General features: G+C 47.6%; 1 protein-coding gene across 1 annotated transcript in view; it reads right to left on the bottom strand.

The window, feature by feature from the left end:
- LOC129714643 (aryl hydrocarbon receptor-like) overlaps positions 1-25,671 on the bottom strand; it is a 37,101-nt gene extending 11,430 nt beyond the window's left edge. Inside the window, exons 1-5 of the mRNA XM_055664362.1 lie at positions 25,578-25,671; positions 12,987-13,220; positions 2,051-2,169; positions 1,032-1,121; positions 608-731 (exon numbers count right to left, since the gene is read on the bottom strand). Coding sequence (XP_055520337.1) covers positions 608-731; positions 1,032-1,121; positions 2,051-2,169; positions 12,987-13,220; positions 25,578-25,671 — 661 coding nt within the window. The remainder of the gene's footprint in view (positions 1-607; positions 732-1,031; positions 1,122-2,050; positions 2,170-12,986; positions 13,221-25,577) is intronic.
- Positions 25,672-26,089: the final 418 nt, after the last annotated feature.

Here is a 26,089-nt window from a genome sequence, read left to right as displayed (position 1 = left end):
TCTGTGGCAGAGAGTTCCAGAGATTCACCACTCTCTGTGTGAAAAAAGTTCTTCTCATCTCGGTTTTAAAGGATTTCCCCTTTATCCTTAAGCTGTGACCCCTTGTCCTGGACTTCCCTAACATCGGGAACAATCTTCCTGCATCTAGCCTGTCCAACCCCTTAAGAATTTTGTAAGTTTCTATAAGATCCCCTCTCAATCTTCTAAATTCTAGAGAGTATAAACCAAGTCTATCCAGTCTTTCTTCATAAGACAGTCCTGACATCCCAGGAATGTCATACCCCAACACCTTTCAGTTCTCATTGCTCTTTATGAAATTAAACACAGATGTTTGTCCAACTGCTCCTTAAAGCTAATACCCTCCCATCCAGGTAAAGGTCTACTCCACGCTCTCTAAAGCCTACACAGCCTTCCTGCAATGAGCCGACCAGGACATCACACAATATACCAATGTGACCTAACCAAAGTCCTATAAAGCTGCCGCAGATTTTTCCGGCCATTTTCAGTGACAAGGGGACGCAGGGCTATTCAGTGACCCATCCCCGAGCCCCATAAGTGTGTCTCGAGCAACAAAATAACGAGCTTCGCATGGGAAGAAATGTCTTACCAGCTCCTGACCGTCGCGCGATGGACAGCGCTGATGGGTTGAGTGCCCAGTGGAGCTGCCGCTGAAACTCATCTCGGTCGTCGGGATGGATCAGTTCGAAGACAGGCTGGTGCATGACAGCAGTCTACAAGAGGGGGGAAAGACAACAACAAAACATCACAGATATTTGCTGTAGTATTTCTTCTGGTGTGTTCAGTTCCGTTCAGGTTTCCTAAGTGGGACAGGGGCATTACTCCGGCATCTTGTGTCGATCTACTAAACTGTCCACCGCAGCTTTACTTGTCCAATTTTCAACCTGTTCGGTGAGCAATGACTTCCACCTGTTTCTCTTCCAGCCCCCCCCCACTCCCGGCCAACATGGTCCGACGTCACATCATTGCACCTGCCGCTTGCCCAACCTGGTGTTACGAGCTCTGCTACTGACCTGGTGGAAGCCCAGATAGTCCTGCACAGTGGGAGAAGTGTAGAAGATGTCACCTTCTGCTGTCACCACCAACACAAATCCATTCAGAGCCTGGCAAATGAAAAGACATTGAACAACAATGATAGATTCAGATTCCGATTCAATTTTAATTGTCATTGTCAGTGTACAGTACAGAGACAACGAAATGCATTTACCATCTCCCTTGAAGAGCGACATAGCAAACGATTTGGATAAAAAATAATAAGTGTCCGGGGGGGGGGTGGTGGTGATTGGCAGTCACCGAGGTACGTTGTTGAGTAGAGTGACAGCCGCCGGAAAGAAGCTGTTCCTCGACCTGCTGGTTCAGCAACGGAGAGACCTGTAGCGCCTCCCGGATGGTAGGAGGGTAAACAGTCCATGGTTGGGGTGAGAGCAGTCCTTGGCGATGCTGAGCGCCCTCCGCAGACAGCGCTTGCTTTGGACAGACTCAATGGAGGGGAGCGAGGAACCGGTGATGCGTTGGGCAATTTTCACCACCCTCTGCAATGCCCTCCGGTCGGAGACAGAGCAGTTGCCATACCATACTGTGATGCAGTTGGTAAGGATGCTCTCGATGGTGCAGCGGTAGAAGTTCACCAAATAGATCAACAATTCTCTCAGGTATATTCCCTTTGTCCTAACCAACCCTCCGCTACTCCCTTTTCTACTTAAAACTGCCTCGCCATCTTGCTTTCTCAGTAGGAGAGCTCCCCCTCCCCCTCACCCCACACACACCATCAACAACACCACAGTCACATCTGTGGAGTCTTTTAAGTTCCTGTGAACCATCATCTCCAGGGACCTTAAATGGGAGACCACCATCCACTCCACAATCAAAAAGGCTCAACAGAGGATGTACTTCCTGATTGTACCCAAGGTGGATGTTCCCTCCTCACATTTGCTCCTTCACCTTCCCATCAGCCACCCCATGAGCTGATATACCCGAAAAGAAGCCTGAAAGGGGAAAGAAAAGTAACCAAGTGGCCTGGAATTTTATTTACCTGCAGGATGAGATCACCTTCTGACAGCACAGAGTTGCCGAGATTTGGGAACAATCTGTCCATTCCATGGATGCCGGGCTGTCCTGTGGGCAGACTCTCCTTCCTTTGCCCCAAAGTAACTGCAAGACAAGGACGAGAATAAGCTTGAAAGCCGACCACTTTACTTCACAAGCGGGAGAAAGGGGTAGATCTTTATTTTGCACAGGTCTCAATCCAAGCGTCATCTTCCAAGCAGGCACCGTGCAAGGTGGTGAATTCCGAGGTTCTCGTGGCCGGCAGTGGGAATGAAAAAAGGCAGAGGTTACAAGGGATGGATGAGGTTACTGAGATGGGAAAGTGGCAAGAACAGAATCAGGCCCCATTGCAATGTCCCCACAAGCAGAGGTAAAGGGCTGCAGTTTAAACAAGGTACTATTGTGCACAACTCGACACACCCTCGTGGAGATGTCACCTCACATCGCCAGAGATCACGGTTCAATCCTGACCTTGAGTGCTGCCTGGGTGGAGTTTGCACGTTCTCCTTGTGACTGAATGGGTTCCCCCTGGGGTGCTCCAGTTTCCTCCCACATCTCAAAGACCTGCGAGTTGGTCGATTAATTATCCGGCTGTAAATTGTTTCGGTGAGGAGTGGAAGTGAGGGAGTGGATTGGAATGTCGCGAGAATGGGATTGATGTCGGATAAGTGTAAATTCAAGATTCAATTTAATTGTCACTTGCACCAATTAAGGTATAGTGATAAGGTACACAAAATTGCTGGAGAAACTCAGCGGGTGCAGCAGCATCTATGGAGCGAAGAAAATAGGCGACGTTTCGGGCCAAAACCCTTCTTCAGACTGCTGGGGGGTGGAGAAGGAAGGAAAAAGGGAGGAGGAGGAGCCCGAGGGCGGGGGGATGGGAGGAGACAGCTCGAGGGTTAAGGAAGGGGAGGAGACAGCAAGGGCTAGCAAAATTGGGAGAATTCAACGTTCATGCCATCAGGATGCAAGCTGCCCAGGCGGAATATGAGGTGCTGTTCCTCCAATTTCTGGTGTTGCTCACTCTGGCAGTGATATCTGAGTTACCACACAGCCATACTAAGTGAAAAGCAACAAAACACACAGCCACATCAAATAAAATGTGACATAAACATCCACCACAGTGGAATCTACATTCCTCACTGTGATGGAAGGTTATAAAGTTCATTCATCTTCCTCCCTGTTCACCCGTGTTCGGGGTTGCTGAACCCTCCACAGTCGCCACTGCCGACGGTCCGATGTTCAAGCCCTCTCATCGGGATGATGGAAACTCCGGCGTCAGGACGTAATGGAACACTCCGTGGCACGGAGCTCCCGAGTCGGCCTCTTCTTACCGGAGACCGCGGACTTCACGGTGTTAAAGTCCACAGGAGCTCTCCACAATCCTCGGCAAAGGATCGCAGCTCCCGATGTTCAAGTCTGCGGCGCTCCCACGGATTGAAGCACTGGGCCGGTCTTCAGGAAAGGCCACACCACGCCGTTGTTAGGCCGCAGGGAGGGGGCGGAGATGCAACACGGAGAAAAATTGCATATCCGTCGAGGTAAGTAACTGAAAAAGGTTCCCCTGATCTCCCCCCGCACCCCCCACATAAAACATGCTAAGAGATATTAAAACAAACATTCAAGACATACTTAAAGTAATAAAAACAGAAAAGGGACAAGACAGACTGCTGGCGAGGCGGCCATTACGGGCACCACCCAGTGGTAATTCTGAAGTCAATACCAATAGTCAGTCTTGTGATTAGCCAGAACAGTGGGAGTGCATCATTTAGCGGAGTATTCTACAATGTTACACGAATGTTAAGGACATTTATGCAGTGATTTTTTCTGCAGCATGAATCAACACCTGCAAAATAAGAAACGCCAGTCACAAACAAAAAAACCTCCTCGCTCTCTGAACAAGGTCGTGGCATGTAATGCAACTCCAGGGATCAAATTAGGCATGACTATTTATAGAGAGAGAGTGAGAGAGAGAGACTCCTGAGCATTGGCAACATGACGGCAATGCCTACTCAAATACAAAGTGGGCACGTCCACAATGAGCCTTCGCCGTGCCAGGCACGGCCGCCCACTTCTTCCCTTCCTGGTTACAGTTGCCAGCACTGGTCAAGTCCATTCATGCCAGTGCCAGCTTTAGGGATCAACGGAAGCTGACAACCTGTTCCACACCGTGCAGCTGCCATCTGCAATTCACTCGTTCCCCCAAAGGGAAAGGCGGCCTCTCCATGATGACAATTGGATGAAGCGCAAACAAAGTCACGCTGCTCCAAGGAACTTTACTTGTCACGTCCAAGACGCCGTGTATGACGTCAAGACGCTGTGTACGAGGTCAAGACGCTGCGTACGACCGTAATGCGCCCGTGTGCCGACAGGCCGTTGGCGCGCGAAGATTTCGGCCACTGCCAGAATTTCAGAGCCCCGCCCCGGGACCAGCCCCGCACAACTCCGCGCTTCTAAGTGGGACCGGCCCCGCGCGGCCATACGGTGCCCGTGCGCCTCAAGCGACCACGAGGTGGCGTAATTTGCGAGCCAAGGTCACGTAAGTGGGACGGCCCCTTTATTCACCGGCTCCACGGTTGAGCCATTCAATTGTAAGAGAATGGGGAAAACGCTGATGCTGACACCAACTCTGCAGTCAGATACTGAAGGGCAGGAGCAGCCCAGGCACTCTGCAAGATCAAGGCGCACCCATCATGCTGCCTTCCTGCCGCTTTCTGGATGCATCGGATAGCGTGATAAACGGGCATGTGGTTAGCCCGAGGTTTTCCACCGGGTTCTGCAATCACAGCCACTTGGTATTGGAGTTTAAATCGTTACTGTCTTGTGGTTTAAGCTGGGACACAGCCCATGACTCACCAGAAACTTTAGCTCTGAAACTTAGTAAAACCTAGAAGCCAAAGCTCTGGGAAATTCTGCATCGCGTGACAGCATCTGAGTCACTGCTGCAGCAAGTGCTGCCGAAATGTTGCTTCTTTAACACAAAAAATGTTTACTGACTTGGTGGCGCAGTAACGAGAGACAGAAATGATCACAGGGAATTAAGCAGGGGAATGGAATCGGCCTTTGAAACTCATAGAGTGACACAGTGTGGAAACAGGCCCTTTGGCCCAACTTGCCCACACCGGCCAACATGTCCCATTTACACTAGTCCCACCTGCCTGAGTTTGGCCCATATCCATCCAAACCTGTCCTATCCATGTACCTGTCTAACTGTTTCTGAAACTTTGTGATAGTCCCAGCCACAAGTACTTCCCTGGCAGCTCGTTCCATACACCCACCACCCTCTGTGTGGAAAAGTTACCCCTCAGATTCCTATTAAATCTTTCCCCCCCCCCATCGCCTTAAACCTATGTCCTCTGGTCCTCGACTTCATCTACTTTCCCTCCTACTCCCAGGAGCAAGAGATGGTGGGCTGTAAGGCAGAAGCTGTAAGGCATGCACCCACCCGAGAAGATCAGGTGGGGAAGGATGAGGCTCGCTGGTCACTGCCACCGCCAGCCAGAAATGGCGGCAAACCCACCCATGGCCACGCGGCCCGCGATGGCCGATCAAGTCGTCGATGGAAGACGCCCGTGTAGAGACAAAAGAGGAGCTTGCCGGCTGCACGGAGAACAGAGATGTGTGGTGGGTGCATCACCGTGCCCGGCGGAAACCAGCGCCACTGCGTCGCTAATGTATTCAACGTGATGATGATGATCCATGCAGTGCCAATACTGGGGTCAAGGAAAGAGCGTTCACGTCGCGGCCCTGTTTCCACCACCACGCACCAGAAGCGACAAGGCAGACACCATTGTATGCAGACGCCGAGAAGTGTTTTCAGCTCTTTTTTTGTTTTTGTTTATTTTATTAGAAGTTAATACAGCACAAAACAGTACAGTGGCACCTAATTTTAGGTGCCAACTATGTAATACCGTAATCCATTCTATGTACAACCTCTAGTTTTATGTTATAAGAAGGAAGTAAGCAGGACAAGAAAAAGAAAACAATAGAAAGGGGAAAAAGTGGAAAAATAGATGGTAGAGAGTAGAAAAACGTGAAGTGTGTATATAAAAAATAAAAACAGGAAGAGAGAAAGTGGAAAGTAGAAATAGAAGAGAAGGCCCCTTAAAAGAGAATTTTTCAAATCTGTATTCGGAGATGTAGATCTATCCGCGTCATGAACTGAAATCAGCAATCCTTACGGTACCGCTGCATCACATGATTCCAAAAAGTCGATGAAAGGAGACCAACTCCTTAAGAATTGGTCATATTTATCTATTAGTCGGAGTCTCATTTCTTCAAGGCGTGCTATGTCCATCATATTCCTAATCCACATTTTAACAGTTGGTGTGGTTGTATTTTGTGTTTTCAGCTCTTGCTGAACAATTTTTAATCTTGTGATGTGGACTTGATAAGAGGTGTCATTACGAACAACCCTGTAGCTGAACGAGAGCGGCTTGTTCTGTGGTACGCCTCTCTGAGATCTGGCCTGCACCAGCTTGTACCCAAGACTGCAAGAAATGGCAGAAAGTTGTGAGCACAGCCCAGTCCATCGTACAAAACGCCCCCCCCCCCATCCACTCCATCTACACCACACTGTCTCAGGATAACAGCCAATTTCATTAAGGACCACTCACACCCGAGTCACTCCCTCTTCTCCCCTCTCCCGTTGGGCACCAGCTGCTGTTCTCATGTATGGTATGATTCTATGCATGACTTGCCTGGATAGCATGCAAAACGAAGTTTTTATCTGTATCTCAATAATAAACCCATTTAAACAGCACTTGGTCCATCGCGTTCTATACCTCAGCAATTAAAATGCTCATCCAAATATTTCCAAAATGCTCTGCCTCTACAATTAGGAGTCAGTCATTGATGTTGTGAGTATGGTGAGGACAGAGTAATTCAATTACTGATCTAGAGGGAATGACTGCCAGGGCTCTGGGGAGTGTTGTAGAGAAGAGGAACCTAGGAGTACAGGTACACCACTCCTTGAATGAAACAGGGCGGGCAAGGAGGCTTTCAGCCTCATCAGTCATAGTCTTGAGTATAGTCTCGGTTGGCAGACAGGAAGCAAAGAGTAGGAATAAATGGGTCCCTGTCACAATGGCAGGCAGTGGCGAGTGGAGTGCCGCATGGCTCGGTGCTGGGGCCGCAACTATTTACAATATATATTAATGATTTAGATGGTGGAATTAAATATAGCCAATGAACTGGCCTCAACTACCTTCTTAAAGCATGCAACTACTTGTTCAACCTTTCTCTATGCCCGACAGAATCAAAGTCTGGTAAAAAAATACCCACCCAGGGATGAGTTGCTAATACAATAGGGACTTTTGTAATTCGACACAGGTGCATACTACTGATCTCTGTAAATTCTAAAGCCAGAGCCAGGGGGAGGGGAGAGGGGGAGAGGGAGAGGGGGAGAGGGAGGGAGGGGGAGGGGAGGGGGAGAGGGGAGGGAGGAGGGGAGAGGGGGGGAGAGGGGGGAGAGAAGAGGAGAGAGGGGAGAGAGAGGGAGAGGGAGGGAGAGAGGGGGAGGGAGAGGGAGAGGGGAGAGGAGGAGAGGGAGAGGGGGAGAGGGGGGGAGAGAGAGAGGAGGGAGGGAAAGGGGAGGGGAGAGGGGGGAGGAGGGAGAGAGAGAGGGGGGAGATTGGGATTGAGGGAGAGGGAGGGGAGCTGAGAGTGGGGGGTCGAGAAAGGGGGAGTTAGAGGAGGGTAGGGAGGGGAGGGAGAGAGAGTGGGAAGGGGGAGGGAGGAGGGGGGAGAGAGAGAGAGAGAGGGTGTGTTGGTCATTAACCAACTTGTGGCCTCCATGGCAAGGGGACATTTGAAAGTATGGAGCCTCAGTAGCTGAAGGCAGTGATTTGTCAGAGAGATGAGCAGGATAGAGTTAGAGATTGCATGCTTTAAGATTGCATCCCTTTAAGGTTATAATCACTTGCAAAATGCAGTAAATGAGAAAAGAGGAGCTGACAATAGAAATATCGTGTGTGATGTTCACTCATTCTTAAGTCGAGTCGGCAAGGTGGGAGTTAGAAAGAGCCCTCTGCTGGCTCAGAGGGTAACTGCGCTGCCCAGTTCGTCACGGCCAACAGGCCTGTTTGACGACATTTTAGTCCAACGCTATTAATTTATGGGCACCCGGTACAGAGAGGGGAGGAGGGTCGGGAGGGAGGAGGGGGGGGGTCTCCCTGTCGGTCTGCTCCTGGGCCTGGCCAAGATGGCCATCCGCGGGTCCAGGCAGCGGGCAGTCGATGGCCGCACAGCGGTCGGTTGCCCGCCCCTTTTCCGGGGTTATGTCCGTGCCCGCGTGTCCCTAGAGAGGGAACCCGCGGTGTCCATGGGGACTGTGGAGGCCTACTGCGAACACTCGTCACCACAGGAGGTTGAATATATTATAGATTAAAAAATTGTAATATTTTAATTTGATAATTTGGTTTAAGTGTTTTTTAAATTGTTTGAGCTTTCTACCTTCCCTTGTAAATTGTACATTTGTTTGAAAATCTAATAAAAACCATTTACGGGGCAACAAAAAAAACAGGCCTGTTTGACAAGAGTTGAATTAGCTGAGCCTGCATTGGGAAGGGGAAGGGAAATGTAACCAGCCATTTTTGTCACCTTCAAGTTCAAGTTCAAGTGAGTTTATTGTCATGTGTCCCTGTATAGGACAATGAAATTCTTGCTTTGCTTAAGCACACAGAACATAGTAGGCATTTACTACAAAACAGATCAGTGTGTCCATATACCATGATATAAATATATACACACACACATGAATAAATGAACTGGTAAAAAGTGCAAATAACAGAAAGTGGTTATTAATAATCCGAGCCAGGTTTAATAGCCTGATGGCTGTGGGGAAGTAGCTATTCCTGAACCTGGACGTTGCAGTCTTCAGGCTCCTGTACCTTCTACCTGAAGGTAGCGGGGAGATGAGTGTGTGGCCAGGATCTTGTGTGGGTCTTTGATGATACTGCCAGCCTTTTTGAGGCAAGGCAAGAATTGGGAAAACAATAAAATAACTACCCACGCACACTACTAGTGGCAATTGTTAGTGAGCAATCCTGATCGGGTTCCCGATCAGGATTGCTCACTAACAATTGCCACTAGTAGTGTGCGTGGGTAGCTGTTTAAAGGCGACTTAAAGGTAGAAAGAAAAGCAGCTGAAACAAAGAGGGGGAAAGGTACAATGCTGGAGATAATCTGTCACAACATAACTCTGCTGAAGTCTATCAGCACAAACAAGTCGGCCCCTACATTCCTCAATCTGCCATTAACAATCGCTGGCTCACATCCAGCTTCAGGCTTTGGCACGAAAGGCCCGACTTAACAATACCGGCTGAAAGCGATGGCAAAGCAGTTGGAAAATATTTACAGTGTGGTATTGAATGTCCTGCAAAATCAACATGAACCCCCAGGGAAAAGCCAATTCAGAGCCAATACAGGCAAAGACAGACACACACATTATACAAAGACACTCTCTATCTCCCTCTCCCACAGGCACACACAAACAGGATGGAACAGACGTTTCGGCCCACAATGTCTGTGCCAAACATGATGTCCAATTAAAACCAATCTCTGGTAATCTCAAACGCAGATTAAACCCGGGCCCTATACGGACAGGCTATACGTGAACAAATAAGACAAACAGGTGCGCACATACGCGCGCACGCACACACACACGCGTGCACACACACGCACGCACGCACACACGCACGCACACACGCGCGCGCGCGCACACACACACACACACACGCGCGCACACACATGCACACACACACACATGCGCGCGCACACACACACACGCGCACACACACAGACACACATAGAAACATAGAAATTAGGTGCAGGAGTAGGCCATTCGGCCCTTCAAGCCTGCACCATTCGCCATTCAATATGATCATGGCTGATCATCCAACTCAGTATCCTGTACCTGCCTTCTCTCCATACCCTCTGATCCCCTTTAGCCACAAGGGCCACATCTAACTCCCTCTTAAATATAGCCAATGAACTGGCCTCAACTACCCTCTGTGGCAGAGAGTTCCAGAGATTCACCACACAGACAGACACACACACAGACACACACACACAGACACACACACTTTCAGTGGACGGTGTACAGCGAGAGTAGAGTGTTTTGTCGGTGTCAAATCTAAGGCCCATTCTCTCAGGCAATTCAGTGAATGAGTCAGCAATTGCTGGCTCAGTCTATGAACGTGCTCCTGCATAATCATTAGCTGGGTCTTGTAAATCAATGACGAGTGAGGCGCCACCTTGATTCTGGTGTGGAGACAGTAACGGTTGCGGTGTCCGGATTTTCTTCCGGATGAGCTCCGGACCAGCGGAGCTTGGAGGTGAGGTGCAACATTCTAATGAGGAATACTGGGAGGAGGGTGGGAGTGATGACATCCAGTCTGCAATGGGCCTGTTGATTAGAATCACAGCTTGCATGTCACTGCTAAGCAGACATAGGACTGCCAGCAAGACATTTCCAAGAGAGAAGGAAATGATTCAAGTTGGGAATGGGATCTGGGGGTCCTTGTTCATCAGTCAATGAAAGTAAGCATGCAGGTACAGCAGGCAGCGAAGAAAGCCAATGGCCTGTTGGCCTTCATAACAAGAGGAGTTGAGTATAGGAGCAAAGAGGTCCTTCTGCAGTTGTACAGACCCCTAGTGAGACCACACCTGGAGTATTGTGTGCAGTTTTGGTCCCCTAATTTGAGGAAGGACATTCTTGCTATTGAGGGAGCCCAGTGTAGGTTCACCAGGTTCATACCCGGGATGGCGGGACTGTCATATGCTGAGAGAATGGAGCGGCTGTGGGCTTGTACACTCTGTGGAGTTTAGAAGGATGAGAGGATATCTTATTGAAACATACAAGATTGTTAAGGGCTTGGACACGCTAGAGGCAGGAAACATGTTCCCGATGTTGAGGGAGTCCAGAACCAGGGGCCACAGTTTAAGAATAAGGGATAAAACATTTAGAACGGAGATGACAAAACACTTTTTTTGGCAAAGAGACCGAGTCAAAGACCCAGGCAATGGCAGCTGGGTGGGATGCAGACAGGCAGCCAGACGGGGCCCACAGACACTAGCACAGACGCAGACAGTCTGAGGGGGCGATAAACACAGACAGCTAGTCTGTTGGTATCAAATTCTGCCAGAGTAAAACACTGGCCGTTGAATTCAGTCCTTGAAATGTAACTGAACAACTTAGGCCTTTACCCATAGAAAGGATGCCATTATTCAGAGATCTTGCGACTTGCTTATCTCTGTTACTAACCTCGCCTCCGCACAAAGAAATCTCAGTCTGAGAATTGAAAAGCCCGACTCAAATTAATATCTCGTGACAACTCCTTCCTCTCTACACACCACACACTTTCCAGGTCACAGAACAACAGGTAATCTCTGCTGGATTAACCCTTTCAGGGACGCAACCTTTTGAGAGTGGAAATTTTTGACATACTTAAGGGAGGGGGAGGTGACTGGAAAAAAAAAATAAGAGCCCAAGTCGCAGGCCTTGAGGTTATCATCTCTGATTGCAAGTGCTGTGGACAACAGCTCCATTGGTTAGGCCTTCCACAGTTAAATTTCTGGATGCCATTCACCGTGCAGTCTCTCTTGGCTACTTTCCAATGGTTGCTAAAGAACACAGGAAGCGTAGGCCTCAGGCTAGGCCCAAGTCACAAACCTGAAAGCGGTTTGAATTCGGGGAAATGGAATGGAATTCTTTTTTTTTAGGGGAAAATTCTGGACTTTTGAATGAAATTCTGGTATTTCCAGGGCCCTTTAGTTCCATGTTAACCCTTGGTTATTCTAAGCTATGATCATGACTCTTCCTCCGCCAGGCTTCAGTGGAGCTTGGACCAATGCTCCAGGTACACTCTCTACAAGATTAGCTGTTCCTAGGCAGAGATCCGTGACAACCCTAGCCCTTTACTGCTTTTACCTGATAATTTAACACGGGGTTTACATCTTTAGGAGCAAGCTCTCATTTAGCAGGCCACCCACCATGTTGATAAGCATCAGTCACGACAATGGGATAGCATTCTCGGCTCGCAATCGGGAAGGGCCTGCATTCACGTCCAACACTGGAACCTTGCTTTATCTGATCAATGTTTCAAATACTATTTATAAGATCTTGTTGTGCAAATTAGCTCCTGCTCTACAGACTTTAGCTCATATATTGTAGTAGAATTAGGCCATTCGGCCCATCAAGTCTACTCCACCATTCAATCATGGCTGATCTATCTTTTCCTCTCAACTCCATTCTCCTGCCTTCTCTTTGTAATCCCTGACACCTGTGGGAAGGAACTGCAGATGCTGGTTTAAACCGAAGATAGACACAAAATGATGGAGCAACTAAGAAAGTAATACAGGAGAAAGTAATGGTTAAAGAAACAATCACAACCGTATGAAGGAATGATATGTCGGAGGGATCGTCAAATGAAACTATATAACAGACAATAGACAATAGGTGCAGGAGTAGAGGCCATTCGGCCCTATGAGCCAGCACCGCCATTCAATATGATTAAGGCTGATCATCCACAATCAGCACCCCGTTCCTGCTTTCTCCCCATATCCCTTGATTCCGTTAGCCCGAAGAGCTAAATCTAACTCTCTCTTGAAAACATCCAGTGAATTGGCCTCCACTGCCTTCTGTGGCAGAGAATTCCGCAGATTCACAACTCTCTGGGTGAAATGCTAATCAAGTGCTAAATGCATACTTGAAGAGGCGTGACCAGCGGCCCCAAGATCTCAGTGCTGGAGGTAGGATTGGGGATTGGGGATTGGGCTGGGCAGCACTTTCTTGACATGCACGATGGATTGAATGGCCTGCTTCTATGCAGAAAATGCTCTACGACTTCACAAAAGGTAGTCACAGACCACTTTGGGCATCAGCACACAGTATATTCAGACAATATGTCCAAAGCCCTTACCTTCAAAGAACCTTTTAAGTCGGAGGCAGCTGACGCTGAGACGCAGTACGGACAGTTTGTCCATCCTTCCAGCGACATCCTCAGTGGTTGGAAGCAGGCTCAGCAGATTGTCAAACTCCACGTTAAGACGGTCTCGGTGCCTTTTCGAAGGGTTGGACTTGGTGGTATTCCCAACTCCCTGCTCGACGCTGGGTTGGACAAGAATGCAAACACAGGAAGATAATTCGGGAACGTCTCATTAACACCACAAACAAAAAAGTGACTGGTTCGGAGGTAACCAGATTAAATTGGTATCCTGCTCAACAAACCCAGTGTGCTCTCAGCAAGCAGTCATAACATGGACATGCTGACCAAATTGGCATTCTGAGTTAATCCCATTTGCCTGCATTTGGCCCATATCCCAATCAATCCTTTCTATCCATATAACTGTCGAAATTTATTGCAAAAGTCAAAATTGTATCCAGTCCATTGGCAACCCAGCATTATTGGGCAAGCTCTTTTCGTTTAAGTATGGTGAATGTACATTTTTAAAATTTGTTGGATTTGCTACCACTTCACTAAAGGCATTTTAAACCCTTTATATTAGATACATAGAAAATAGGTGCAGGAGTAGAGGCCATTTGGCCCTTCGAGCCTGCACCATTCGCCATTCAATATGATCATGGCTGATCATCCAACTCAGTATCCCGTACCTGCCTTCTCTCCATACCCCCTGATCCCTTTAGCCACAAGGGCCACATCTAACTCCCTCTTAAATATAGCCAATGAACTGTGTGGCCTCAACTACCTTCTGTGGCAGAGAGTTCCAGAGATTCCAGAAATTTATTGAACGCCATTTAATAAATAGTATACAGAATGCAAGATTTGTACACTGTCTGTGTCCGTGATTAGCATACACACCCAGAATGCTATCCCACACTGCACTTCAAATCCTTCAAACATTATCCTGAAGTAAGCTGGCTTCACGAAGTTGGGGAACGGTGAAAAATGTTTTTCTCATCTCGGTCTTAAAGGATATTGTCCAATATCTTCTTCCCTCAGCTGCCTGTCAACTCCTTCATAAAATATCTATCAGCACCCATACCATCGTAACATAATGACAGGCGAAATAGGAGCAGGAATAGGCCAGTCGGCATCTTTAGCCTGCTCCACCACTCCAATGAAGCAAGGCTGCGCACTGGCCTCAGCTCAACTATCCTACATGTTCCGCATAAACCTTGGATCTAAAAATGTCCATCTCAGCCTTCAATATCTTCAATAACTCTTAGGGGTAGAGAATTCCAAGACCCATCACCCGCTGGGAGAAGAACTTCGTCCTCATCTCTATCAAAATGAAAGATGTCGAATTCTGAAACAATGTTCCTCAGGTCTGTATCAACATCCACCTTGTCCACAGAATCTTAGCTGTCTCAATAAGAGCACATTTATACTATTCTTGCATGTGTATGTCATTCTACTGGGTAAAACATTCCCCTCTGCCTTTCCCCACCCCCCATTACTCCAAACAAGTCCACAAAGGCAACCTCTCCAGCCTTCACTAAAACTAGATGCCACATGGTTAAAGTACAAGCTGGGTTCAGGCCTGTCGAGTCAGGCATGACTAAACGTGCGTATTTTAAAAATCAAACTGATCTATATATATAACAGACTTCAAGTAGCAGCAAAGCATCAACATGTTGGCAGCAGTAAAAGGTCCGACTGCAACATTCCTGTTGTGGGACGGTGCTCCTGATGGATGACAGCAATTCTGGGAATGGTGCCAGCCGAGGTTCTGCTGTTCTGCAGCAGTCTCTCTGCAAGTCTCTGTCCAAGTATAGACCCTTTACAGTGTGTCACATCACTGCTCAACGATAGCTGGTGTCCCCCTTGTCACATGAGCTGACCTGTCTTTGCCCGAATGCATGGCTACCCTTGTTGGTGAATGGCTTTGCCAACCGCCACTGACAAGCATCTGCGGCTTATTTCTTCCCTTTTATGGAAGCCATGCAATTCCAAGAGCCTTCCCCTCCTCCTACAAGGGTTTGGGATTTATTCGACACAAACGTCATCCCAAATACCACAGCCACTCCGAGTCATGGAATCATAGAGCTATACAGCACGGAAACAGGCTCTTCAGACCACCGTATCCATGCCGACCAAGGTTCGCCCCAGTTGCCTGTATTAGGCGATATCTCTCTAAACGCTTCCTATCCATATATCTGTCCTTTTCCAAAATACTATTGCTAAAATTACATTAAACATGGAGTTACTACAGAGAACAAAGTTATACTAACAGGCCACCTTGGAGAATCAATTAGACCTGGTGCATTATTTCTGACGGGCCATTCAGCCCCACCACAGTCAGGCTGGCCTTCGATTTCACCTTTACCTTCCTGCACCACCCCCACACCCGCTAATTCTCCGGGAATCCATCCATCTCCTTTTTCCAATAGGCTCATTCGCTGAGCTTCACTGCCACCGTTTCAAAATCAGAGGTTGGCTAATTCCGATTGAGAAGAAGAAATACCCAATCCCAATAAGAGAGTTCGGTATTACAACTGCGCATGCCCAGGTCATGGGTCATTCGGGATAAACACTCTCACCAGCTGAGCTACTGCGTGTGTACGGACCTGCACATTCATTTCAATGAGATTTATAAATAAATGCATCCATCAAATGTGTCAGCAGTCGGCCAAAGCGGGCTGCACAAATCCACAATTGTATCCATTTAAATTATTGACAATACAGCACCAGCCTTGAAAACGCAAGAATGCCTGGAACGAACCTGTCAATTATCAAATCCCTGGCATTAGCCTGAGTCACAGCCATTCAAATTCAATATTGATTTACACGAAATACAAGTTGTGTGGTCAACCAATTTGAGACAGTCCTTACATTCCTATCCAAACAACCTTCCTGGGTTGAAGGAAATGAGGGGAAGGTGGTGTGTGGGGGTTGGTAGGTAGGAAAGTTCAGATTGGATTCGAACAGGCTGGATAAACATTCGAGGTGGGTTGGCTCAAATAATGATGCTGTCACTTTAACCTCTGGGGTTGGTTCCAGTCTGTCAGGGCACACAGTTGACAGAATTGGTCGAATATTGGGCTGCCAACATTGGGTGAGATTTAAGAGTGAGGGAGTGGAGCAACCGAGGGGGAGAGGGTGTGGGGAGGGGGGTAGGGAGCTTTTGCATTTTTCAGCTTGAAATTGTGCAATCTGGTGCATACTGTAGCGAGTCTTTTAACTTACACTTGAATGCAACATTTATGCTTTAAATTGGATTAGGTATGAATAAGGTTAGGCTAAATTACATTCCTAATTACATTCCACTGTAGAGCCAGGCTCTGATCAACAGGTGCAGCACATGAATGACATTTATATCCTTAGTATATTCATGTAAGGAAATCAGATTATAATTCATGCTGTTATGCTTATATATAAGAGAAACAAAAACATAGAAACAAGGCAAGAGGAGTCATACTTCCATCACTGTTCTGCACAAATAAATCAATCAACCTTACCCTTTGACTATAGAAACAAAACAAAAATAATGCCACATATTCAATCGTATATGGTTCAATGAAATTAAGATATATATGTAAAACATATATATGGAAACAGGCCCTTCGGCCCACCAAGTCCGCACCGACCAGCAATCTACCATACACCATTTGTATCCTACACGTACAAATACTGTACAGGCAGCACCCATAGTCAGGATCAAATCTGGGCCTGTGGAGCTGCAAAGCAACAACTCTACCGCTGTGCCACCCCATTACATTTTATTTTCTGCAATATATTTATTATGGTGTCACGTCAATAAAGATAAACACATGAATCTGATTTCTGCCCTTAGTTGGATAACACACCTCTCCAGTCATTGTGTTTTATTCCTGGTTTTCAACCTCTTCAGTCTGAAGGTCTCGACCCGAAATATCACCCATTCCTTCTCTCCAGAGATGCTGCCTGTCCTGCTGAGTTATTCTATCTTCAGTTTATCTTCAGTATATCTTCAGTATATCTTCAGTTTAAACCACCATCTGCAGTTCCTTCCTACACTTTGTTAAGCGAAACAGGTCCTATTCTCATAATATTATTCACCTTAACTATGCCTTTTCGTCATCTCCGTTGCTGCAGAGAATACAATCCCAGTAATCAACTCTTTCTTCAAAGTGAAAAATAAAATTCCAGCCCTGCCAATATGTTCATAAATTGCCCCTGGATCCTCTCCAGAGCAATTGCACCCTTTCTACAGTGTGTCAAAGTCTTACAGCATGGAAACAGGCCCTGCATCCTAACTTGTCCATGCAGATCAAGATGCCCCATCTAAACTAGTCCCATTCATCCACATTTGGCCCACATCTTTTTAAACCTTGTGCGTGCCAGTGTGTGTGTTAGGCTGTGTGTGTGAGAGTGAAGCGGCAACAACACCCGCAGTGAGCGGAGACTAGGCGATGTCCGGGGAGCATTTCCCTCTCTCTGCCACTGCCTTGCCTCCTCACATAACCAACCCATCCCTTGCAGCATCCTCGAATCCTCATCCGAGTTTACTTTCCCACCAGCTTTGCAATGTCACAAACTCGGGTGCATTACAATCTAACTATTTATCTGCGTGATTGATGTCGGCTGTAAATAGCACCGATCCCCAAGGCATTTAGCTAGTTACAGCGCACCATTCTGACAATGACCCATTTATTCTTATTCTTTATTTCCTGAAATCTGAGCAACCTCTGCCAATTTAACCCTAGTCCCATCAGCCCTAATTTTAATCTTTTTATGAAGGGCATTATCAAACACTTCTAATTGGGTGCCTTTAACCTTCTACATCCCAGTCTCCATCACTGACCAAATTCCTAAATTGGGGAAGGCAATAGGGTGGGTCTGTGCCCTAGAGATACTCGGCAGCTTGAAAGCCCACTGTGATTATCATCACTGGAAGCTCCTGGTAAAAGGCTGTCTGTGAGAAGCTGCGGTTACCGTTGGCAACGTCCCATTGTGATGTCATTGGGGCACTCGGTAGCTTGAGAGCCCATTGTGATTGGTGCACTGTGAGTGGCATTGTGACATCATCAGTGGAAAGTCCTGGAAAAAGGCTGTGTGTTGAGAACCGTTTTTTGCCTTTTTTTGAATATGTTTTGTCAATAACTTGTGAAATATAGGATGAAATCGTAAGTGAACCTGATTACTGCATGGAGGGGGAAAATGTGAGTCAGAATATGTAAAAATATGAGCACCACCATGTAGCATTTTGGCGAAGATACAAAAACACATACAGACGCACACACACATACAAGATGAGACTGTTAATAGTACATAGATAAAATCATGAGGGGTGTAGATAATGTGAATGGTCACAGTTTTACCCAGACTAGAAGAAGTTAAAACTAAAGTACATTGATTTATCAACGATATGGGAAAGATTTAAAGGGAGTTGGGCTTGTTTAAAAGATATTTGGACAGGTACATGAATAAGGAACGTTTAGAGGGATATGGGTAGGGGGTGGGCAAATGGGTCTAGCTCAGGTTGACATCTTGGTCAGCATCAACGAGTTGGGCCAAAGAGCTTGCTTCCGGAAGTGCTTTATAACCGTATGCCTCTAAAGGAGTTATCTAACAGACTAAACTACAATTCTATTAGAAGGAACTGACTTCTATCAAAGGTAATGAACAATGTTTGTTCTGGATATATCCCAAAAAGAAGTAGAGAAAGCCATGCTTGCATCGGTGAGGACAAGAGGGGTTGAATAGAAACATAGACAATAGGTGCAGGAGTAGAGGCCATTCGGCCCTTCGAGCCTGCACCGCCATTCAATACGATCATGGCTGATCATCCAACTCAGTATCCCATCCCTGCCTTCTCTCCATACCCCCTGATCCCTTTAGCCACAAGGGCCACATCTAACTCCCTCTTAAATATACATAGAAACATAGAAAATAGGTGCAGGAGTAGAGGCCATTCGGCCCTTCGAGCCTGCACCATTCGCCATTCAATATGATCATGGCTGATCATCCAACTCAGTATCCCATTCCTGCCTTCTCTCCATACCCCCTGATCCCTTTAGCCACAAGGGCCACATCTAACTCCCTCTTAAATATAGCCAATGAACTGTGGCCTCAACTACCTTCTGTGGCAGAGAATACCACAGATTCACCACTCTCTGTGTGTGAAAAAAAATGATTTTCTCATCTCAGTAATGGCCTAATGGCCTAATTCGACATTGTGTGGTTCTATATTACATCCAATCACATGGCAATTGAATGAAGAACCTGTTCTCGGTGGCTGTGGGAGGGGGGATTTAACCGTTGATCTGAAGCATAGTGCTCGCCAAGTGTTGGCATGGCATTTCAGGTCATGCACACACATCATGGCGTGACCCACATAACCCTCAGCCCAACCCCACCAAAAGCCCAGCGCTCCAAAATGAACCAAGCTGACATCCCAAACCAAAACACAGAGAATAGAGGCAATCTGAGCATTCCCTCTCATTTGCCAGTCAGTGCAATTGTACATTGCGTGATTAAGTTCAAGGTACTTCTTCCAGTTTGAAATAAGTCTAGACTTGTCCCGACATATCTTCCACCGCCTGCCAAGCTTCAAGCATCCTGTTTTTAATACACATCGCTGACTTTTCCAAGACCATTCCTCTCTTGCCCCTATCTTTGGTTCTCACCCCTGACGACAATCAGCTCCTGGCAAGAAGGGATCAGAGGGATAGGGTTCACATGCAGGCAGATGGGCTCAGTTTAATTTGGCATCAGAGTTGGTCACAAACACAGCAAGCTAAAGGGCTTGCTAAATTGTTCTAGATTTCTATGTTCTTATAATAGCAAGAGAAGGCCATTCAGCCCTTCTTCGTGTCCACTCCACCATTCAAAAAGATCAAGGCTCATCTTCCTGCATTAATCCCATATTCTTTGATTTCCTTACTATCTAAAAATGTATCAATTCAGTGACCGAGACGCCACAGTGTTCTTGGGTGGAGAATTTCAGACATTTATTACACTCTAGCTGAAGAAATATCTTTGCGACTTTTCCTCAATAGACAGCCCCTTTATTTTGGAGACTGTGACACCAGGTTCCCAACGCCACAGGCATCATCTCCTCATCAGGCTCACTTCAGTGAGATCAGATTTCTTTGTTCTCAGCTAAGATCCAAATATAGACAAAAAATGCAGCATCTGTGGAGAACATGGATAGGTGACGTTTCACAGAGTGTTGGAGTCACTCAGCAGGTCAGGCAGCATCTATGGAGCTAAGGAAATAGGCAACGTTTCGGGTCGAAACCCGAAAGGGTTTCGGCCCAAAACGTTGCCTATTTCCAGAAGGATTTCGGCCCGAAACGTTGCCTATTTCCTTAGCTCCATAGATGCTGCTGCACCATAACTGAGTGGGTCAGGCAGCATCTGTGGAGAACATGGATAGGTGACGTTTCACAGAGTGCTGGAGTAACTCAGCGGGTCAGGCAGCATCTGTGGAGAACATGGATGGGTGACGTTTCACGGCTGGAGTAACTCAGCGGGTCAGGCAGCATCTGTGGAGAACATGGATAGGTGACGTTTCACAGAGTGCTGGAGTAACTCAGCAGGTCAGGCAGCATCTGTGGAGAACATGGATAGGTGACGTTTCACAGAGTGCTGGAGTAACTCAGCGGGTCAGGCAGCATCTGTGGAGAACATGGCTAGGTGACATTTCACGGAGTGCTGGAGCAACTCAGCGGGTCAGGCAGCATCTGTGGAGAACATGGATAGGTGACGTTCCACGGAGTGCTGGAGTAACTCTGTGAAAAAAAGTGTTTCCTCGTCTCCGTTCTAAATGGCTTACTCCTTATTCTTAAACTGTGGCCCCTGGTTCTGGACTCCCCCAACATCGGGAATATGTTTCCTGCCTCTAGCGTGTCCAAACGCTTAATAATCTTATATGTTTCAATGAGATTCCCTCTCATCCTTCTAAACTCCAGAGTGTACAAGCCCAGCTGCTCCATTCTCTCAGCATTCACCTCCTCCCTCCCCCCCCAACCAAATCTCCGGCTCCACTGGGACTAGCTTACTCACTGAAAAACAGTCCACGGAGATCAGTTTGGGAGAAGAAAGAACTGGCTGACTTCCAAGTCTATCCAAAGTCCAACTGTTACTGCAGAACAACACTAGGTATGCTATCTCAGCTTTGATCCTGCACCTAACAGGCACCGACTGAGCTACAGAAGTTGCAACAAACAAGTCCTCACATGCATGGAGGATAATTATTTAAAACAAAATGTAAACAGCATTTTCAGATTCCGTTCTGGATAGCCCAAATGGGCACAGCAGGAGGGGGCAGGAGGTTGTTTAAAAAAAACTGGTCTCCTCCCCTTCTGCCCCATTCCCCGAGCTGCCCCTAGTTCAAACAAAAAAAAACACGCTGCCATTCTCGTTCCTGTCCAGTATGAATGAAGCCTTTAACTCAGCATAAACACCCAACTGGTGTACAAAAACGGAAAAAACTCAGTTCAGAACGTAGACGAGGAAACACTTTTTCTCACAGAGAGTGGTGAGTCTGTGGAATTCTCTGCCTCAGAGGGCGGTGGAGGCAGGTTCTCTCTGAATGATTTCAAGAGAGAGCTAGATAGGGCTCTGAAAAATAACGGAGTCAGGGGATATGCGGAGAAGGCAGGAACGGGGTACTGATTGTGGATGATCAGCCTTGATCACATTGCTGGCTCGAAGGGCCGAATGGCCTCTACTCCTGCACCTGTTGTCTAATGTCTATCGTATGGAGTGATCGCTGGCTGGCACGGATTTGGTGGGCTGAAGGGCCTGTTTCCACGGTGCATCTCTATAGTCTAAATTAAGTGGCAAGGAATTAACTATTTTTATTTTCAATATTAATATTGCAGAAATGGAGCCACCTTCAAACAAAGTTATTAGTCAAAGCAGGATGTGAGTGGGTGAATCATGGAAGATGTTTTCATTTGATTCTATCGTTAATCTATGATATATCTATTTTCCCCATGCACATTTTGCAGACATTGCAAGATGGAAAGCTACTGCTCAACCCAACGAACCTGTGTTGATGTTTATTCTGCACAAGAGCTGTATCCTAGTCCCATGTGCTGCCCTGTTTCCATATCCCTTTATTCCCATCCCTTCAACCTCTCACTCGACTGCTGCTGTTAGTCTCTGCTTCAATCGCTAACTCAAGCACTGTCTCAGTACTGGGTGAAAATGCCCTCTATCCCAAACCATTTCCATTTCATCTTATTCTTGCCATTCTAGACCGAGTGTGACTCACAATATCGACACATATCTAAAACTCTGATCTTGTGCTCTTCCGGTTTGCGGGGTTTTTCTATTTGCGCAAAAACGGTACGCGATAGCGCTACGATTTGGAGGGGGGTAGGTAGGGGAGAGCAGTTATAGAGGGAGGGAGTTGGGGGCTATGCGTGAGTGGTGCAATATTGGATGGGGGGGGGCGGGAGCGGGTTGCATTGGGGGAACTGGTGTGGTGGAATATTGCGGGTTACACAGAAAAGCTGGAGAAACTCAGCGGGTGCAGCAGCATCTATGGAGCGAAGGAAATAGGCAACGTTTCGGGCCGAAACCCTTCTTCAGACTGATCGGGGGTGGGGGTGGGTGGGGACAAGAAAGGGAAAAGGAGGAGTAGCCAGAAGGCTGGAGGGTGGGAGGAGACAGCAGGGGGGCTGAGGAAGGGGAGGAGACAGCAAGGACTAACAAAATTGGGAGAATTCGATGTTCATGCCCCCGGGGTGCAGACTCCCCAAACGGAATATGAGGTGCTGTTCCTCCAATTTCCGGTGCTGCTCGCTGTGGCCATGGAGGAGACCCAGGACAGAGAGGTCGGAGGCGGAGTGGGAGGGGGAGTTAAAGTGCTGAGCCACCGGGAGGTCAGCTTGGTTATTGTGGACCGAGCGGAGGTGTTCGGCGAAACGATCGCCCAACCTCCGCTTGGTCTCACCGATATAGATCTGCTGACATCTAGAGCAGCGGACGCAATAGATGAGGTTGGAAGAGATGCAGGTAAACCTCTGTCGCACCTGGAACGACTGTGGAATATTGCGTTGAGGAACGGGTTGCATTGCTGGACCAGGTCTCCCGTGTGACGGGGACCCATAGGGTCCCACTTAGTCCCGTGCTTTCCTAATTTTGAACATCTCTATCGACTGGGATGCGATTCCAATTTTGCCAAGCCTTTTGTCTTATTTGTATTTCCTGGTATCAGATAGCAGGCAACAAATCTGTGCTGTGCTCTCTTTATTGCCTGAGCATTGTTCCCATTGTGTGGGGCCCAGAGCTACACATGACGCTCTGACTGTATTCATGGCTTGATATACATTTCTATATGAGGTAGAACTGGTAACGCTGATCTCACTGTTTGGGGAGTCTAGGGCAAGGCAGGGATTTGGCACATGGAACGCTGACATTTACGGTCGAGACCCTTCATCAAATAGATCTGAAGAAGGGTCAACCCAAAGGGTCTCGACCCGAAACATCACTGATCCGCATTCTCCATAGATGCTGCCTGACCCGCTGAGTTACTCCAGCACTCTGTGAAACGTCACCTATCCATGTTCTCCACAGATGCTGCCTGACCCACTGAGTTACTCCAGCACTCTGTGAAACGTCACCTATCCATGTTCTCCACAGATGCTGCCTGACCCACTCAGTTATGGTGCAGCAGCATCTATGGAGCTAAGGAAATAGGCAACGTTTCGGGCCGAAATCCTTCTGGAAATAGGCAACGTTTCGGGCCGAAACCCTTTCGGGTTTCGGCCCAAAACGTTGCCTATTTCCTTAGCTCCACAGATGCTGCCTGACCTGCTGAGTTACTCCAGCACTCTGTGAAACGTCACCTATCCATGTTCTCCACAGATGCTGCCTGACCCGCTGAGTTACTCCAGCACTCTGTGTCTTATATTTTGTAAACCAGCATCTGCAGGTCCTTGTTTCTATTAGCATTATTTGGATATCATTAATTAGTCCTTATGGAGTGAATGGCATGTGAGAGAGAATAGGTTACAGGGCTCGAGACACAAGGAAGTGCAGATGCTGGAACCTTGAGCAAAGCACAAAGTGCTGGAGGAACTCAGCGGGTCAGGCAGCATCTGTGGAGAACGTGGATAGGTGACGTTTCACAGAGTGCTGGAGTAACTCAGCGGGTCAGGCAGCATCTGTGGAGAGCATGGATAGGTGACGTTTCACAGAGTGCTGGAGTAACTCAGCGGGTCAGGCAGCATCTGTGGAGGGAATAGACATGCAACATTTCGAGTTGGGCCCCTTCTTCAGACTGATTGTAGTTGAGGGGAGGAAACGGGAAGAGATGTGTGGGCGGGACATAGACTAACGAGCGATAGGTGGATACAGGGGAAGGGATTTGATTGGCAGGGCAGGGGAGTAAGTGAGAAAGGTTTGAGGTCAAAAGGAGACAAAATGGTGCCAGATACGGAGTGAAATGTCGAGGGAGAGATGTAGGTGGGAGGGAACAGGGAGGGAGGGTGGGGGGGTGGGAAATAAAAGGGACGGGAGGCGAGTGTACACATGCAGGCTGTAGGGAATAAGGGGGAGTGGACCCAATGAGATTGCTCTAGGGGCTGAATAGTTTCCTTTTGTGTAAAAATCAATAACCCATACATAGTGGTGACAATTTTATGTTTCATAAGCTAAATGAATGGCTGAATAGACTGACTTGTCCCATATTCCTGGTGCTTGTCAACTTTTAGATAGTAAACCATTTGCCCTCATTGTGAGTGAATCTACCCTGCACACTGCAGCCGAGACAGGGCCGGGACATCCAGTCACAACCTGGCAAGTTTGCACGGGGAGTTGCTATTACAAGTGAGGGCGTAGGAATTCACCATGGGAGTAGGTAACAAGAAGCACAACAGATAGAAACATAGAAACATAGACAATAGGTGCAGGAGTAGAGGCCATTTGGCCCTTCGAGCCTGCACCGCCATTCAATATGATCATGGCTGATCATCCAACTCAGTATCCCGTACCTGCCTTCTCTCCATACCCCCTGATCCCCTTAGCCACATCTAACTCCCTCTTAAATATAGCCAATGAACTGTGGCCTCAACTACCCTCTGTAGCAGAGAGTTCCAGAGATTCACCACTCTCTGCGTGAAAAAAGTTCTTCTCATCTCGGTTTTAAAGGATTTCCCCCTTATCCTTAAGCTGTGACCCCTTGTCCTGGACTTCCCTAACATCGGGAACAATCTTCCTGCATCTAGCCTGTCCAACCCCTTAAGAATTTTGTAAGTTTCTATAAGATCCCCTCTCAATCTTCTAAATTCTAGAGAGTATAAACCAAGTCTATCCAGTCTTTCTTCATAAGACAGTCCTGACATCCCAGGAATCAGTCTGGTGAACCGTCTCTGCACTCCCTCTATGGCAATAATGTCCTTCCTCAGATTTGGAGACCAAAACGCAATGTACGCAATAGACCCAACTGCAGTGGTCTCACCAAGACCCTGTACAACTGCAGTAGAACCTCCCAATGCTCCTATACTCAAATCCCTCTATGGCAAGAATGTCTCTCCTCAGATTTGGAGACCAAAACTGTACGCAATACTCCAGGTGTGGTCTCACCAAGACCCTGTACGATTTCAAACATACATCTGCATTGTACATCGCCGTAGGGCATTTGCTCGCAGCGAAGATGGTTCTTATTGGGACCAAGGTGGAATAGCAGCGAGCTCCGCACTGCCATCTTGAGGAGCGAGCCACCAACCATGACAGAGCAAAATCATCACAGCACTGGACGGGATGAATGGCGAGGAGATCAGGAAGGGGGGGGGGGGGAGGGGGGGGGGGAAAACAGAGGCCCATCCACGGACCCACGGAGGGAGGCCAAGTAATTAAGTAACCGCGGCTGAGCTCAATAGACTTAGAAAATTGAGGGCAATCGTGAATGATGGGGATTTGGGAAGAAAGGCCAAGATCAGACCAGTTAGGGCTCGAGCTGGATGGATCCACAACAGGATTTAATATTGTTTAAGAAGGAACTGCAGATGCTGGAAAATCGAAGGTAGACAAAAAAATCTGGAGAAACTCAGCGGGTGCAGCAGCATCTATGGAGCGAAGGAAATAGGTAACGTTTCGGGACGAAACCCAGAAGGGTTTCGTCC

The sequence above is a fragment of the Leucoraja erinacea genome, chromosome 40, assembly GCF_028641065.1.
Source record: "Leucoraja erinacea ecotype New England chromosome 40, Leri_hhj_1, whole genome shotgun sequence".
In the NCBI taxonomy this organism is placed as follows: domain Eukaryota; kingdom Metazoa; phylum Chordata; class Chondrichthyes; order Rajiformes; family Rajidae; genus Leucoraja; species Leucoraja erinaceus.
This window is presented reverse-complemented; position numbering and strand designations above follow the sequence as displayed.